The sequence below is a fragment of the Triturus cristatus genome, chromosome 5_2, assembly GCF_964204655.1.
Source record: "Triturus cristatus chromosome 5_2, aTriCri1.1, whole genome shotgun sequence".
Taxonomy (NCBI): Eukaryota; Metazoa; Chordata; class Amphibia; order Caudata; family Salamandridae; genus Triturus; species Triturus cristatus.
This window is the reverse complement of record NC_140588.1, coordinates 1,066,312,445-1,066,329,293: the sequence shown is the minus strand read 5'-3', so window position 1 is coordinate 1,066,329,293 and position 16,849 is coordinate 1,066,312,445. Positions and strand designations below refer to the sequence as shown.

At 46.3% G+C, this 16,849-nt stretch overlaps 1 protein-coding gene across 3 annotated transcripts in view; it reads left to right on the top strand.

Moving 5' to 3' along the window:
* Positions 1 to 16,849, top strand: part of P2RY4 (pyrimidinergic receptor P2Y4) — a 65,140-nt gene that overhangs the window by 21,408 nt on the left and 26,883 nt on the right. The window contains exon 1 of one of the 3 annotated variants that reach the window (XM_085608349.1): positions 9,102 to 9,899. The exons of the other annotated variants lie outside the window; for them this stretch is intronic. Coding sequence (XP_085464475.1) covers positions 9,875 to 9,899 — 25 coding nt within the window. The 5' untranslated portion in view covers positions 9,102 to 9,874. Of the gene's footprint in view, positions 1 to 9,101; positions 9,900 to 16,849 lie in introns of those variants that run through there. 3 annotated transcript variants of the gene reach the window in all.

Below are 16,849 nucleotides of genomic sequence, written 5' to 3'. Positions count from 1 at the left end.
TGCCTTAGCCACTCTCTCCTGCCAATTCCCAACCCCTCCCCTCGGTTGTTTTTATTTTCTTTAATCTAATTAACATTCCTCTCCTGTGATCACCAATAGACGCCGACTCTCTGCAGTCCCTGGTGACGTCCATTGCTGTGGACTGCATGACCTGCACGATTGGGGAACGAGGGTGCATTGTGTAGCGCCTTGATGCTCCCATGCGGGCTCTAGACCTATGCACTCAATGGTGTGCCCTACGCTCCGGGGAACAGTCAGCAGCACCTGCGTGCGTGACTGCGCGCCTTCTCACGCCCTCTGCAACGCCCCATGCGTGTGACGCCCCACGCGTGTGATATTAGCCGCACGAGGCGTGTACCCCGGCTTCAGACCTCACTTCTCCCGTAATAATCAAAACACCTCACAGCCTCGTCCGGACTATGAGGCGCTATAGGGCCGGCTTTAGCACAGGTGGGTCAACTGTGGTGACGCCCAGCGCGACTATGTTTTTTCTTGGCGCCCCCAATGACCTCCTCCGCCATGGATTCCCCTCATCACCATCATGTAATAGAAGTCTCCATCGCCGCTGTGTCTCAGATGCAATTCATTCGTTTTATAGCGCCACTCCTACCGGTGTAGGGTGTCAGAGCACTTTACATCACACACGCATTCCACAGAGACAATCAATCATACGTGTGTGAATCGGTGTATAGGAAACGTTACATAAGCCAGAGGACTACAAGGCGTCACATGTCATCCATACTGGTAGGCAGGATAGATTAAGAGAGCTTAGTCTGGGGAAGCTCAAACGCAGAATGTAAAAGGTAACACCATGGCTGCGGGTTCTCTTTAATAATCAGAATTGATTTCTATCCAAATTAACCCTTTTAGCAACATTAGGATAATGAAAGACTGGCTATAACGCTCTAATCTATGCCCAGCAATCTGGCATGCAGCTCTTTGATGGCAGTTAATAGCTCACTGTTCTATGTTAGGATTTTAACTTATAAACTGCAAGTAACAAAAGGATCTCTGTGACAAAAGCAGTAACCTACTGACCTATTGACATCATATACACTTCTGCGATCTGCATGTTACACATTCTTTGAGGCAGCCAGATTAACCCTCTGCGCTACATTACTGATGAGTCAAAACTCTACCTCTGGACAAAACTCTGATCTCTCTCCAGCAGACCCATTAATCACCAGAGTTATCTTGACATTTTTATTGTTGCCTGAAAGTTGCTGGAGGCCAGGAACACGGTAGCAGGTGCTTTTAAAACCAAACAGGACGCCCCCATCCGAAGTCAGCGCCCGGTGCGGTCCCACCACTTGCACCGCCCTAGAGCCGTCCCTTAAGCACTATATAAGCGATGCAGACAGAGTGACAACTTATTCTACATCGAATATATCGCTTTAGGCCGCGCAAGGGTAAGAAATCGGTGTGATGCAGACAGGGTGCCTACTCGAAATCTAAGAAAGCGCTTTAAGCCACGTCAGGGTAAGCGCTGTACAAATGGCGGTACAATGTACATATGATATATATAAAACGGCAGATACCGACATATTGGCGTGAGGCATATAGAAAAAAATAAACGCCCTATGATGTGTGAAAAGGCACGGACCTCACTTTAAAAAATGCAAATACATAAATGTTTATTTGGCTGACAAGGGAAGTGCTTAGAACCTGTCTAAATGCAGGTATTGAGCGCTGCATAAAACCAGGCGCTGACCCTTCCAGGTGCAGAGAAATGTTTCAGACTGTCACCGTGGGGGTCTGACAGAAAGGCAACAGTGTGTGTGTGGAGTGGAGGGGAGAGTTGCTTCCTCGGGGAGTCCTGCAAAGATGTTTGGAAAGAATGTCTCTTCACCCACAGTTCTATTGCTGACAAGGTCGCCTGATTAGGTCTGGCTACAGACAACTTTACCTGTGCACCAGAGCTCATGTCATCAGCGCTGCTTCCGGCCTGTCTCTTGCTGCCTCTAGTTTCCTTAGGTCCGGCCGTTCTGCCACCACGCAGAGTGGCTTTGCGTCGCCTCATAGATCTGACTGAAAGGCCCGTGCCACCGGAGCGTCAAAAAGAGTGATGCTCCAGCAGTGCAGGCCTCCAAGTGTTCACGCCCTGCAGCGGAGGTGCGTATGTGCCCCTAAAGGCATTTCCACGATCCTGCTGATGTTGCACCAAGAGTATAGTCAGGGCCGGCTTTAGGGCGGTGTGACTGGTGCGGCTGCACTAGGCGCTGACCTGAGGAGGGGGCACTGACCTCAAGGGGGCGCTGTATGTAGCAAAAACGTACGATTTGAAGACGTTTGTTGTGCGTCCAGCTTTCAGGCAGCAATACAAATGTCAAGATAACTCTTGTGATTAATGTTCGTGCTAGTGAGAGAAATTGGAGTTTGTCTAGGGGCATTTTTCTCTCACTATAATGTAGCGCAGAGGGTTAACGTGTGTGCTACAAAGACATCGAACCGCGCAGATCCTAGATTTGTATTTTATGTGGATAACTGAGTGAATGACTGCTTTTGTCACAGAGATCCCTTTCTTACCGCAGTTCATAAGTTACAATCTAATATAGAACAGTGACTATTACACACTGTCATCAGAGAGCTGCATTCAAACTGCATAAAATAGGTCAGGGTGTTATGCTTTTATTCCCCAAGTCTTTCATTGTCTAGTCCTAATGTTACTAAAAAGGAAGCGCTAGTTTGGGTAGATAGACATTCTTATTAGTAAATCCAGCCTTTACCAGTACTTAAAAACAAATGAAGCGCCACAATTATGAAGCAGCTGCGCTGCTTTTGCACCGCGCGACTGGGTGCAAGCGCGACACAACCACTAAATGTGATTTATCAAGCCACCCAAGGCCACCGTGCTTGCCCTCAGCGGCTTGATAAATCCAGAGTAACGCAACACAGTGCAAATCCCTGCGTTGCATTACTCTGCCCTGGGTAGGCGTTCCAGGGGTGCAGTGCAGGTGTTCCAGCGTAACACCCATGGATTCTGAAGCATTCCCAGATTTACCATCAGTGGTAGAGCTAGGAACATGTCAACATTGCTGTGCCTCCCCAGGTGAGGCGCCATGAGGAGACATGTTTATTTCTCCTCGGTTTCTCCTCTTTCTATCAGTGCTGCGTTCTGCATACTCTCCACTGGGACCCAGATATCCACATAGGAAACCCCTAACCCACGGGAACAAGGTACATGAGGTTGGTGAATGACACAGCCGGGTGCCTAAATAGTCTTACTTGTTATGTTTCCAAAATGGATAAGTAGGCCCAAAGTAAGCACGAGATCTTTTATTATTATTATTTTTCTAGTAGTCCAGAGCAGTTCTTCAAAACGAAGAAAGCATCAAGCATGTGTTTCTCCCCCTCTCGGGCGCACGCCAGGGGCTTTCTCAAGGCTTGTAATATAAGGTACTTATCCATTTTAGAAACATAACAAGCAAGATCTTAGTCACCAGCTCTCTCCTTCACCAAACTCAAGTCTAGTTCTGCTGAAGGGTGGGCCGAAGTGCAGTCGGGTATGGTGAGCGCTGTAACGTCACTCTGAGGCACCAGGACCATTCACCATCAATCAGAACCAATCAAGTCAGGGAGGTGAGACTGGAGTGCACCCACAATGTTGGCAGTTGGGCCGGCTACATTCGCAGGTGGAGGTGAGGTGGTCATGTGGGGAGGGGTGGGTCGCGCGGGGGGGTTAATTTAATCATAATTTAAATTAAAAAAAAAATTAAACTTACCTTTCCACTGGCCGGGTCCCGCATCTTCTCTGCTCCTGTTCTCCTGCCTCTGGCAAGTACAGGTAGCAAAAGCAGGCAGCCAGGCTCCCTCCCCTAAGTCAATAACAATACTGCAAGCAGCGTTGTGATTGGTCGGGACGCCCCCCAGCCAGGGGCTTATGGGGAGGCCATGTTCTCCATGCAGGCTGCACTGCAGCCTGTATGCAGAAGGGCAGAGTGCCATTGACTGGTTTGGGCAGCCCCAGAGTACCGACCAAACAGTCTTTGCGCACTCAGGAGTGGGCACACCACTCCTCCCCTGCTTGCAGAGCAGCCCTGACCACCTGCCCGCCCACACCCAAACATAAAATGGTTATAACTGAAAGTTATTACCATTTTATGTTTCTGCTTCTCGCACTGCGAGAAAGCAGTGAGACGCTCCTCCGCCCTAGTGGCGGAGTCGCCCCTGAATTTTAGGCTGTAGCGCAGGTGTCTACAAACAGTCGATCGCGACCTTCCAGTAGCTCTCAGGCACCTTCGGAGTACCTCACAGTCTTGAGTTCATTTTTAAATAAGCACTGATATAAATGGTGGCGTTTCATTTTAAAGTTAAGGGGAGGCTGTGTATTTTACATTATTATCATCAGGCTGCAGATAGCAGGGCCTGATAACGAGCGGTGCTGACTCAGCTGTATGACCCAGGCTGCGGCACAGAGGTGAAGAACTGAAGCAGTGAGGTCATTAACTACTAAATAAAAGTCTTTGTCAACTCAATATTGGGGATGAGAACGCAATTATGTTTCTGAATTCTTTTCAATGGGAGAAATTAAAATAAAGAGTTAATCCAATTACTAAAATAACTCCTCATTTTAATTTTCTCCCATTTCAAAGTGTCGCCTTTAGATACAGCAGGCATCTTGCTCCCAGTGGCCAGTATACATTGTGCCATATTTATAGCTGACAAATACAGCCATTTTTTTAAATGGGAGAAATTTAAAGTTCAGAAAAATGTTCCACCTTATGAACATTTTGCAGAACATTTTCCTACACTTTAGATTGCTCCATTTTTTTTAAAAAATGGCTGTATGATTGTGTTGTACATGTACAGTGCCAGATACGGCAAAAGCTATGTCCGGTGCCACAAGTACATACAATGTAGGCTTTCAGTCACCCACATGCTTATATCTCATGCATATGCACACATGTTCATTCATCCCACAGACGATACTCTGACACACATGGCAGCCCTGTCCTAGAGCCCATAGTCAAAGTATTTTGTTCAAACCATAGTATCTGGCTCTCAGGACATTAGGCGTAAAGTCAATGAAGCTGGGCGGGAGGGGGGGCGGGTCTGGTAACAATGCATGATTGGCGCTGCCTTCCGGAGCTCATGATGATTTTCACTGCTTAGAAGCAAGTTGGAGACCCCAGCCATACGCGCACCCAGTGATTGGCTCACACACAGGTCTTAACGACGAGGCCTGGTGCTCTATAGGCAGAGCCCACACACGAGGCACCACAGGCAGGCTGTGGCTCAGGTATTGCAATGGGCAAGCCTCTGGTCACTAACCCCGCACTGCCAGGGCGGGCGCTGTGGGTGCTTGCACATCTGGTGACTCGACACTGCGAGTGCGGCGCACCCGCCGGTTCCTTTCCCAGCATTGGCTCACTACTACAGCCATGTACCCTCATAGCGGCTGCTTCACTGAAAACCCCTCCTTTGCGAAGTACAGCCCAGTGCCTTAAGGCTGTGTGTGAATCTAAGGCCAGTACAGCGGAGGTCACAGCTCTGAAAGGGGCGACTGCAGAGACAGTTCACTATTATGATACAATGGGGTAACCCAATAATGTCCACGGACCTGGGTATCGATCGGTATAGGAAAACAATGGTACTAGACTAATTGTTCGTTATACTTTAGAATAGGAAAAACTTTCATTATTCAAAACAACACTTATCTATATGATTAATATAAGAACATCGGTGCAAATCGAATTCTTCAATTTGCAAATCTGTACATCCTCAAATGACACAAAAAGGCATCCGATATATCAACAGTGGTGATAATTTATTCTTTTCAATAGTTTTTATAACAGATCACAGTAGATAAATACTCTCAACAGAAAGGTTGCTCCAAAGGGAGTGTGAAAATGGGAGAGAAAAATTGTGCTCGTGCATAGGATAGATATGAAAGAAGGGTATCTCAAAAAACATTGGGCCCGATTCACAGAACTAACTTAAGACAAAATCCTAAACTTACTACTTTTGGTATTCACAGAAGTTAGGATTTTGTCTTAAGTTTGTCTTAAGACAGATTTAAGACAGACTTAAGTCAGACTTAAGTTAGGATTTTGTCTTAAGTTTGTCTTAAGTCTGTCTTAAGTCTGTCTTAAATCTGTCTTAAGTCTGTCTTAAATTTGTCTTAAGACAAACTTAAGACAAAATCCTAACTTCTGTGAATACCAAAAGTAGGAAGTTTTGGATTTTGTCTAAAGTTAGTTCTGTGAATCAGCCCAACAATTAGTTAATGCTTCGTTCTCTATGAGCAAACTGGCTAAGGTTTAGAATGACACCAGTTCACAATCAGGCCTGCCCCTTGTATAAAGTTCCAAAAATTCTTGTTAAACGATTTCCTCAAGGTGCACAGAGAAATTATCATCTGTGAAATGGGCAGGGATGGGGTGGCATCAGGTACAGACCCACTAGGGGGAGAATGTCGACGTTTCGACCCTGGCGCCTAGAGTGTAATTTACATCCTCTGCTGGCGGGTCTTCCTCAGGACGGGGGGAAACAGGGAGGCAACCTATGATGAAGCACAGTCAGGATACAGCCCCTGGTATGGTGGTCCGCACTTGGTTGTGGCGTGGCTTAATTAAATTCAGTAGAGAATGGCCTCATAAAAGATCCATAGAAGAGGAGTAAACCACCCACTGGTTCTATTGGACGAAATCAGGCACAGTCCGGGGATCCAGGCTGCGCTCCTCTCCTCCAGGATCCTATACCGAGACAGTTCACTGGCTCAGAAGTCCTCTGTCTCCCCCGTCGCCCCTTCCCACCCCATCCACATCACAGAAACTATGCAATCTCGGAATCCTATTGGACGCAGTTCTCACATGCACCCTATATTTACTCTCTGGTGAAGGACGCCAGACAGCCCTTCCCTTCCTTTCCATTGGCTCGGGATGTCGAAGACACAGGTGAGGCGATGGGTGTGCAGAGATGTTTTAAGGCATGGGCAAAGTGGGCTGTGGCCCAGGGCGCCCACCTTTCTAGGGTTCCCAACATTAAGCTTTCAGAACAGTCCCAGACAGTGGCATAGCGCACAAATGATGGGGCCCCCTGCACAATATGAAAAGGGGCTCCCAGGTCTCCAATATCCCATGAATGTTCAAAGGTTTGTCCTGAATTGGAGCCGCCTGAAGGACTGGGGTCCCCTTGAAGGTTTGGGGGTCAACAAATAGGATTGCCAGTGATCAGACCATAGTTGCTGAGGGCTTGAAGGAGCTAACATTAGACAATAAATTCAGAGTTCTTTCTAGCAAATTATGTTTGGCCCGGGGACCCCAAAATCCTTACGATGTCCCTGTCGGTGTCAGGAGCACTGCACTCTAGGCGGGGCTTACACGAATGTGCACTAACAAACCGGAGAGCTCACAGCACCGCATAAAGCCAGCAGAGAAAACACTGTATGGAATCCTGTGAGGGTCAAGAAGCCAGTTCCAAACTAGGTGTACGGCACACCAGCGTCACTGGAGGCTAGGGCGTGACGCCTGCGAGGGGAGGGGCTCACTCAGTCATCATGGACCCCAAGGTTGTAGTCCTTGCCTTTCTACTTGCAAATCTTCACTATCAGTTGTGTAAGTCTTATTAGCTCAATGGAAGCAAACCAGGACTACAACACCCAGAGGGGCAGATTTATGAGGCCCGTTGCGCCATCGGAACGTCACTTTTTGTGACGTTCCGTGGCGCAGAAGCCTGCGTGATATTTATCAGGCAGCACTGAGCCACTTTTTTTGGCTTAATGCTGCCTCATAAATATCAGTCCCTTTAATGCAGTGTTCTGCGTTAAAGGGGCGTGCAATGGGTGTTGCTGGGGGCGTTCCCAGCAACACCCATGGCCTTTTGACACTGCCCCAGATTTACGAGAAATTGTAAATCTGAGGCAGCGCCAAAAGCTTACGCCTCCCCAGGGAAGGCGTAAGGGAGGCGCAACGGGGAGAAATATCTTTATTTCTCCTCGTTTTTCCTTTTTCTATGTGTGCTGCATTCTGCAGCACCCATACAAAGAGGAAAAACCTCTTGTGAATATTTTTGTACAGAAAGGTTTCCCTTCCTGTACAAAAATATTCATCCCCGCAACGCAGGCACCCTGGCACCATGGTGCAGAGGTGCCTGCGTTGGCGCAGGCAGCCCATTGTGCGCCGGCGCAGGGGAAAAGGACAGGAATGCGCCGCATTTTATAGATACCGCACATTCCTGCCCTTTTCTTTTGCCGTAGGGAAGCGTAGCAGGAAGGCCTGCTGCGCTTCCCTACGGCAAAACCTCATAAATCTGCCCCAGAATGCCTTAGGTTGCCAAGGAATGGCATTGCAGATGTTTGATGTCGTGGAATGTCAACACCCTTGGATAATCGGCTCTGTCACTTCAATGTAGGTATTTGGTCTGGCATCAAAAGGGCTATCGAGTCCATGCTCGATTGCTTTTTGGTTGTTTTTTTGCATTCGGATATTTGTAATCCAGAATTTACAATTATGCGGGTAAAACTACACCTTCCACGATTCAAAGATAACATCTTCACTGATAGAGCTACTCATGCGCAGGAAACTGGAGGCCTCTCAAAGAAGCCCCGGGTTCAGGCGGTGGATCCCTGGTGATCTGGTGTCCCAGACTCCGGAATCGACTGAACCCAGAGGGAATGGTCGATCCGAACCAAGGACTCCTCGAGCGGAAGTGTTGAGCTTCGAGGGAGGTGCTGATGTCATGATGATGGTGGCTGGAGGCAGTCGGGTGCTGGGTTCTCACTGCTCTTGAACTTAGTGCCTAGATACTCAAGCGCTGACTAAGCGCTATGAAGTCGCTGTAAGTTGACGCAAACTCTTCAAAAAACAAGTGAACATTGGCTGGTGTCTGCCTGAATGCAACAAGTTTTGACACCAATCTTTCAACGCTCTCAAGTTGCCGAGCGCCATGCCTGAGTAGCTTCTCCAGTACAGATTATAAATTTGCATGCTGGGATGTGTAGTCCTGTGTAACCCATTGTTAAACTAGGAATTCGAGAATTTAAAGAAAATGACTGGATGTGCTTGCTACTCATGCGTGGACATTGAAAACGTGGGAGCTCTATTAATCTATTTTTCAACTTTTTCCTCCAGATATTCATATAAAGCGCCTTGCAACCAGTGTATTTGGCGCTATGTCTCCAGTCCTAAAGACACCTGGGTGTATTATTCGTCGAGGAGGGCAGGGCCACAATGGAATGCGGGTTATGTGCCAGATTCCGACATTAGTACGTCATGCAACCCCTCCCCCCCCAGCTGTATTATACCGCACGTTAATGTGATGATTGCGCCTTCCTGCGGAGTTCCTGCCCTAAAAGTGGTAATTTCATGAGGTTAATTGCCTGTTCTGCGCGGGCGCTGCCTTATCAGCCTGTATCCGGGCAGCACATAAGTACCTGGGCACCGGGTTCAATTGTTTGCTCGCCCTGGCATCCCTCCCAGACAGACAGAAGGAAGACCTACAACAAACACCGCGGGCGTCACCTGTGCGTCACAGGTTAACACACCATCCTCTTGCTCGCTGGGGAGTCCACGCCCAGCTCCTCGAGTCCCACTTTGTTGGCACTGAGCTGTGCTATGCTAAACTTTCTTTTCAGCTAAATCCCGACCCATTGTAGTCCTGAAAGAGCCCGCGCCCCCCTCCTTGAAGACTCAGGCATGAAGGCGCTGTGAGACTCGCACTTGGCGCTTATCACGTATTCATATAACCACCACATCCTTCCGCGGGTCACGTGACACAAGGTGCAATAGCTCCAGTGCTGGTGAGGAGCATTGTGGTACTTTTAGGCCCATATTTAAATGCAAAAAGCGAAACTACAAGTCCCGGCATGCTTTGTTGTGTTTGACTATAACGCCAGCACTGGTTGCCGGCCAGTCTAAAGACATCGAGCGAGTTAATGCAGGCTTCACATCTACTTGCAGGTACGTGGTACTCTGGCATTTTTGTAAATCAGCATCCATGCTGCCTTCCGAGGTCAAGAGGTAACAAGCACTGGCAAAGCCAGCACCTCTGACCTTGGCAACCCAGCAACATTTGTAAGCGTATGCAATAGCCATCGAAGTTTAAAGTAGTAAACATGTCCTATTTACAGGTGGCGTGCATGTAATCACAAGAGGAAGTAGTCGAACAACGGACTACCGCAAAAACAAACGTTACAAAAATGAATAAACGTAGAAATGAACGGAGAGTTTATCCCACCAGAGCCAGTCATTAAGTGGGCTACTATTTAGGTGAAAGTGCGCATATGACCAGGCAAAGTGCTGTTGCTCATGAGAGCAAATGGATGAAGTGAGCGGACCAGTCGGGCAATGCTGTGGTGGGTGGGAGCAAACTGTGACTGACGCTTGAACGGACCAATGGATGAAGAGGGCTGACCCAGCTCTCTTTTTGTATGTTTTTGTGCATGTATTTTTAATATGTTTCTTTCGTAAAATATGAGGGTGGGGAGACAACTAATGTTTTTTCTAGGCCAGAGCTAAACATTTGGGTTACAAGCGTTCTGTGATAGCACAAGGGACTTACTGGGGCCATTCCGCCTTTTTACCACAGAAAAAAGAAAAGCTACAAACACCGTTAATAAGGAATGATTTTTTTTAAAAAAAGGAACAAATCTGTGAGTATATTTACATCTGCTCAGTTAGTAAAGTGGAGAGCGGGGTAGTGTCTTGTATATAAAAGAATGCTGGAACTCTTTTGGTTCCCACTGTACACCGTAGGCGGTGACATAAGCGTTGGAGAGATGAGTTGACGGCAGGCTTAGACTGTCGAGTTCTGACTTACACGCAGCAGAATACAGACGCGTACACTCTTCTCCCTGCGCGTGGCGTGGTTATTGGCGAGTACCTGGGCTGGCAGGACGCAACCTAGACGCTACACAGGGGTTATGTCCTTTGGAATCCTAGGGACTTCAGGGTTAGAGGTCAGGGTCTTTTACTGCTTAAAAGGGATGCCCATCGTAAGCCGCCAAGGGAGGTGGTAGTGGTGTTGGAACAGCAACCTTTTGAGGACTCTTCTGTTCTAGGGCAAGTAACAGTCTTGAGGTGGGGAGTTCCATATCCTTGTGGCGCATCCAGAGAAGGATTGTTGTAGACAGAGACCTCCAGTAAGAGGGAGACAGCACATCTGTGTCCACGAGTTGGTCAGATAGGACCAGTTCAGAGAGAAGATGGTTGGGAGTACCTTGCGTCTACTGCAGGCTCCCAGAAGACCCCTAGGACCTCAATCGGGAGACATCTGGATGACAAGTACAGCTGAGCGATCTTCTTGGCCTTGACAGTAGTCTGGCTTCTGCGTGAAGAACCACTTTTAGTGGGTTATGGTGTCTTTTTGGTACCCCATTGAGCAGTACGTGTCCTAGTTTATCCTTGAAAGTACCAGCGATTGAACTGCTGTTTTGAGGTCCTCGTCAGGGAACCGGGCATTATTCGCCGGTGCATTGATGTGGGCTTGTACATTCAGGTGCTTGTCGAGCTTAAAACCCAGAGGTTTTGCTCTGTGGATTATGTGTGGTTTGCCGTCCAGGATGTTTCTTCCCACATTTATCCAGGTGTTAGTCAGCATTTTACAGTGAGGTGGATAGATGAACGGGAATTCTATATTTAAAGGGTTTTGCTTTAGATGGTTAGGGTCTTATAGGATTCTGTGTGTTTTAAGGATCGGGCTAGTGTTGAATAGCCTCTTCCATCATGGGGACTTTTAAAAAGCCCTGTGTCATCTGCATAGAAGTGAAATAAACATTCCGATGTCGCAGAAGGCACCTCAGAGGTTTTATGTAAAGGTTGTAAGTCCAGGGTAGTAAAGGAAGCCTTGAGGCTGTTTTTAGGTCGAGGACTACCGGTCTGCCGAAAGGCAGAACCGGAAGTCGGAGATTTAATGACTTGGAGAAGAGGGGCTTGAACCAGCCCCTCTTCTCCCCTGTTCTCCATTGGCTAGCCTCGTAAATGCTGGCCAGCCACTGGAGAAGAGGTCAGTCACTCCAATAAGGACGCTGCGTTGCCCTCGGCTTGTGATTCGTATTCTCGGTCCATCTGCCACTTTCAGCCAAACCTTTGAGCTGGTGTGATCTGTCCCTTTAAAAACGTGTTTTGATGCGTTTGAAAAACACACAGCTACATCTGCCCTGTCTGTGTTTCTTGTTTCTCCTTATAACTGCCCTTAACGGTCCTCCGAGATCCTTCATCAAAATTGTCCGGTTCAGTTTCCGTTTAATGTGCGCTCGCGCTCCGCTCATGTCCTTGGAGCTGCGCAGCTCGCGGATTCAATGGCAGCTGTGCTCACGGAGCTGCGTTACTCTCGCTAATGAGAAGGTGCTCCCAGGATCGCTTCCTTGTGCCTTTCACGTCTGGCATCAGCACTAGACAGGCTGCCTTCGGAATTAGATGCGAAAAATTCAGGCAGACACGTCTGAAGCGTCAAAACGGCTCTTCGCGACTTGGCTCACGAGCTACCCCTGCCGTCGTTACTTTCCCACATTTCCTTTAACTCCACTAAGCAGTCAGATTACATACTATTGTCACGCTGGGGATGGCGGAGGGTCAAATGCACATGGCTAATGCATGTTAAGATCTGGTATTAGTCGAGATCTCTTTGTTTTACTAAAATGAAATTATACATCATACACTTACGGATATGGTCTTCAGCCAGCCATCTTCATTCATTCTTCTGCTGTTATGTCGTTCACAATTTACTTCCACCCTCTACTTCATAAAGCAGCCACCACTAGGTCAGCCTATTTCTTAACTTTACTGTGAGTGACACCATTCTAGTCTTTCACGATAGGCACATCCACCCACAAAGTAGTTCCCTTCAGTGCAGGGACTACTATGGCAATGTGTACATTTTGAAACAAAAAAAAAATTGCTTTAGCATTTTAAAAAAAGGGCCTAGCAACCCCCAAACAAAATTGGATTTGCCAATGATTGTTTTAATTAAAGTAACTCGGACTGTGCTGTGGTATTTCATAGCTTTCTGAAAAGGCTGAATGAAGCTCATTCTTTGTTAGCTAGAAATTTCTTTGTCGTTTTGAGGGCTAGAGTTTAAGCAGAGGGTTGCGTGAGGAAAGTAGTCCTTTCTTTGTGTTGTACTTCTGGACAGTATTTAACTAAGATGTAAAACACAGGCAGAGTCCATTCGGCAATACTGGTCCTAATCACGGGCTGTGGTAATGGAATCATTTTCAAAGTGGTTGTGCTGACCAGCAGTGCAGGCTCTCCAAAATTATAAACGGGGGTGAAGGGTATAAACTTGTAGCGCAATAAAACAAGTGTTTTTTTTTTTTTTTACCAATGACCAAGTACCTTTTTCATGTGTTTGTGTGCTTTTGTAAGTCTGAGACAGGGAAGTGGTTATGACAATCCGCAAAATGGCAGTTTTCTGTTGCAATTGGTGGGGGGGAAGGTGGTCCATTGATGCATTTCAAATGATTTGTTACTGTAGTGAATGGTAATTTGGTAATTTATGGTTGAGCAAATTCTCTGATTGGATGTCTTAGTGCTGATGATAATGAATTACAAGAAACAACCAAAGATGAGCCCCACCAGAGCATGAACATTCTGAAGCTAAGCATATGCTAAGAAGATGTACACAAAGTATTTTTTTAAGATTCTATCTTTTTGTATCATATGTGTAAGCTTGAATAAAATGGCGCGAATCTTCAAGGTGCAGGACTGTGAGTGGCTGATCTGCCATTGCTCTTCTTTACGACAGTAATGGAAAATCCACCGATTCCTGATAATACCCAGTCGCTCATAGATAGTACTCATCCTGCGTAGAATGCAGACCACTCAGAGCGCCACTCTTTTTTTATTTATTAAAAGTTCAGTAAGGTTTTACATCAATATTGTGAAGCATATGACTAAATCATACATGTTATAAACTTCATATAGTTCAACTGGTCCTATCCTATGTCCTATATCTAGTTTTCTTTTTGCCTATACAGGCAAACCATCCCTGGTGATACTTCAATAGGAATGGTCCACCCTGAACCATTAGACACTTTTTAGTTACAACAAGAAGTAAACCATTTTTACACAGGCACCTAAGACTTCTGGAGTCTACCTCTAATTGTTTTCTTCGCTGGGAGTTTTTTTCAAACTCAATAGTGATTAGTGGTAACCATTTCTTGTGGAATGTAGAAGCCAATCAGCAAGTCTGGCCATTGTATTTTGTTGTTTCCGCATTCCATGAAATTTCAGTACTTGTTCGATGGTTTAAATGACACATATGAAGCATGGTGTACAGTGTAATCTGCAGAAACACTGAATTTCACACAGTGGAAGAGATTCTCAGAAGAGGTGGATTGTACATGTTTTGCATTTCACCAAACTCTTTCAACCGCTGCTGTTAATGACCACTCAGCTCCTCCGGCCCCTCTACTATCCCAACAAGCATTTACAATGCAACGTTCTCGGCATTGTTAAAGTTAGAGCTATTGGCAGTGCTCGTGACAATGCCGTTTCTTTAAATGTTTTAAAAACAAAAACGTAAACAAAAATAATGTCATGAGCAATGCCAATAGATCTAACTTTACCAATGCCGAGACCATTGCATTGTAAATGCTTGTTTAAAGGTATGATTGGAATCGGGTGAAAACCGGATCTCTGATTCCTGTTCTTTCTACAAGAATTCTTATGAGGTTAGTTTAGCTCACAGCGTTGAAAGTCACCGATTGGTTGAGGACAACGAGCAGACAGGAGTCGCCTTGTTGTAGCATTTGTAGGGTGTCAGCCACAATTCCAAGCATTGCCATTTCCATACTACAGCCCCCTCCTGAACCCTAGTTGGAGGTTGTTGAGTAAGTTCATATCTTCAATAAATTCTCTAAGTCGGGTCACAATGCAGGGTTCAAGCATTATTCAAAAGGAAGAGAACAGGCTGGACCAACTACGGGCGTTGTGGTATCAATCACTCAATCAATCAGTTGATTTGTAGATTGCTTCTTGTCACCCGTGGGGGTATCCAGCATTTGATTGGGCAGATGTTTTAAGCTTCCACTGCTAATATTACACATTTTGTCTTTGGGAAAACTTCTGCACGCAGAATTGGGTCAGTGGTTGCGCCAACCCGGTGTGCGATGCTGCAGGTCCAATGGGTTTATTATGAAAAGTTACAATAAGGCCAGTAGGCCTGACATATTTGTTTTGAAACACATATGCGAAAGCCAGTATGCATGTAGGGTGGGTTGATATTCCTCTATGTCAACGCCCACAGAAAGGTAAGTTGTTACATGGAATCTCACAAAGTACCATGGTAGGTAAGGGGTTGTTAGGCTCTCATAGGAGAGATGGTATTTTACCTTCACCAACTGTAATTTTGTTTGACAAACCCTGGGGCTAGAAAATGTTCCCCAATATAATCCTTGTTAGGCCTTTTTGAGAAAGGTTGTATATTGGTTGTCCAACTGTAATTTTGTACATTTTTGTAATTTTATAACTGTATGCATGATGGTTGCTTGCTTCTGTGAACTTCCGTAGGCCTGTGCTGGTTATGGTTTCAATCCAATGGTAAAGGCTGGAGGCCTTACTGGTTGATTGGGGAAAGTTACGTCAGATTCCACAGCTTTGATCAGTTTATCATGAAAAGTTTTGACAAAGCCAGTAAGCCTGATTCACTTCTTGTGAAAAGCATGTGTTAAAGGTGATAGACTTTTAGGGATCATTGTTGCTAAAGCCTGTAGGCAGGTATTTTGTTTCATGGAATCCCACAGGTTACCAGTGTAGGTGAGGGTTTTTGTGCTCATGACCCACTCAAACGAACCGTGACAATTTGCAGTATGATAATCCGTGATTGGCCCTCTTCCACAGGATTTTATATTTTTGACTAGTTTTGTACATATTAGTATTTTTATCATGATACACCCACGGGTTGCTTTGTAGGAAAGTTTTTACTGAATACAGTGGGTCCGAGTTGGTTATAGTGACGAGCCAACGATCAAAGCCATACACCTGATTGATTCACTGGGAGAGGGGATTTCAAATGTGAAGGTCTGCTCTGTTTATCTTGAAATTTTCCAACAAAGGCAGTAGGCCGGATTTATCTATTATGGGAGACCTATGTTAAAGCCAATAGGTCTTTAAGGCTTGCTTGTTATTGCACCAAGACAAAGCCTGCAGACATGGATTTTCTTACATGAAATCTCATATATTAACTTTCTAGGCAGGGATTTTGTTGTTGATTGTCCACTTTGGACTGTGATAATTCTTTCTAGAATGTCTTCTAACGGTCTGACCGGCTTAGTTGTCTGCCAGGATCTTGCATTAAAAAGTCATAAAAAATATAAATATGGAGCAGTGTGTGTTTGTATATATACACACACACACATGTTTAGGTCCGGCCTATCCTGAAATGGTCTCTGAGTGGCGTTGACGCTCTGCTCATCCTTGACCGCATGGGGCAGTAGTTCAGGCCACTTCCGCCATTGGCTGTCTTGCCCCGTGAGTGACATCTGTCCGGACACATGTGCGTACCTGTGCACTTCAGTGCCAGGGCTAGTTGGCCAGTCTTTTCATTTTCCATTCTCCTTTATTGGCCCCCTTCTTTCTTTCTCCTCTTTTTATCTTCATTTTCTAGAGCTCCCGGGCAGTGCTAACAAGCTGCTTACATGCCGCCCATTTCATCTGTAGAGCACCGAATCCTGCACGGCCATTGCTTCCAAATCAGGCGACCACCATGGACTGGCCATTGCCATTCCATGAATAGGCCTGGCACGGCCATTGAAGCTAAATCCAAGAGCCATAATGGACTGTGTTGGAAAAAGAGGCAGCATCTGTGAGGCCTGCACAAATAACATGACTACATTTGTCCTTCACTGGGAACCAAATACCCAATTGTAGCGCCTGACTCTCAGAGGGTAGCGTTGCAGAGCAGTCTGAGG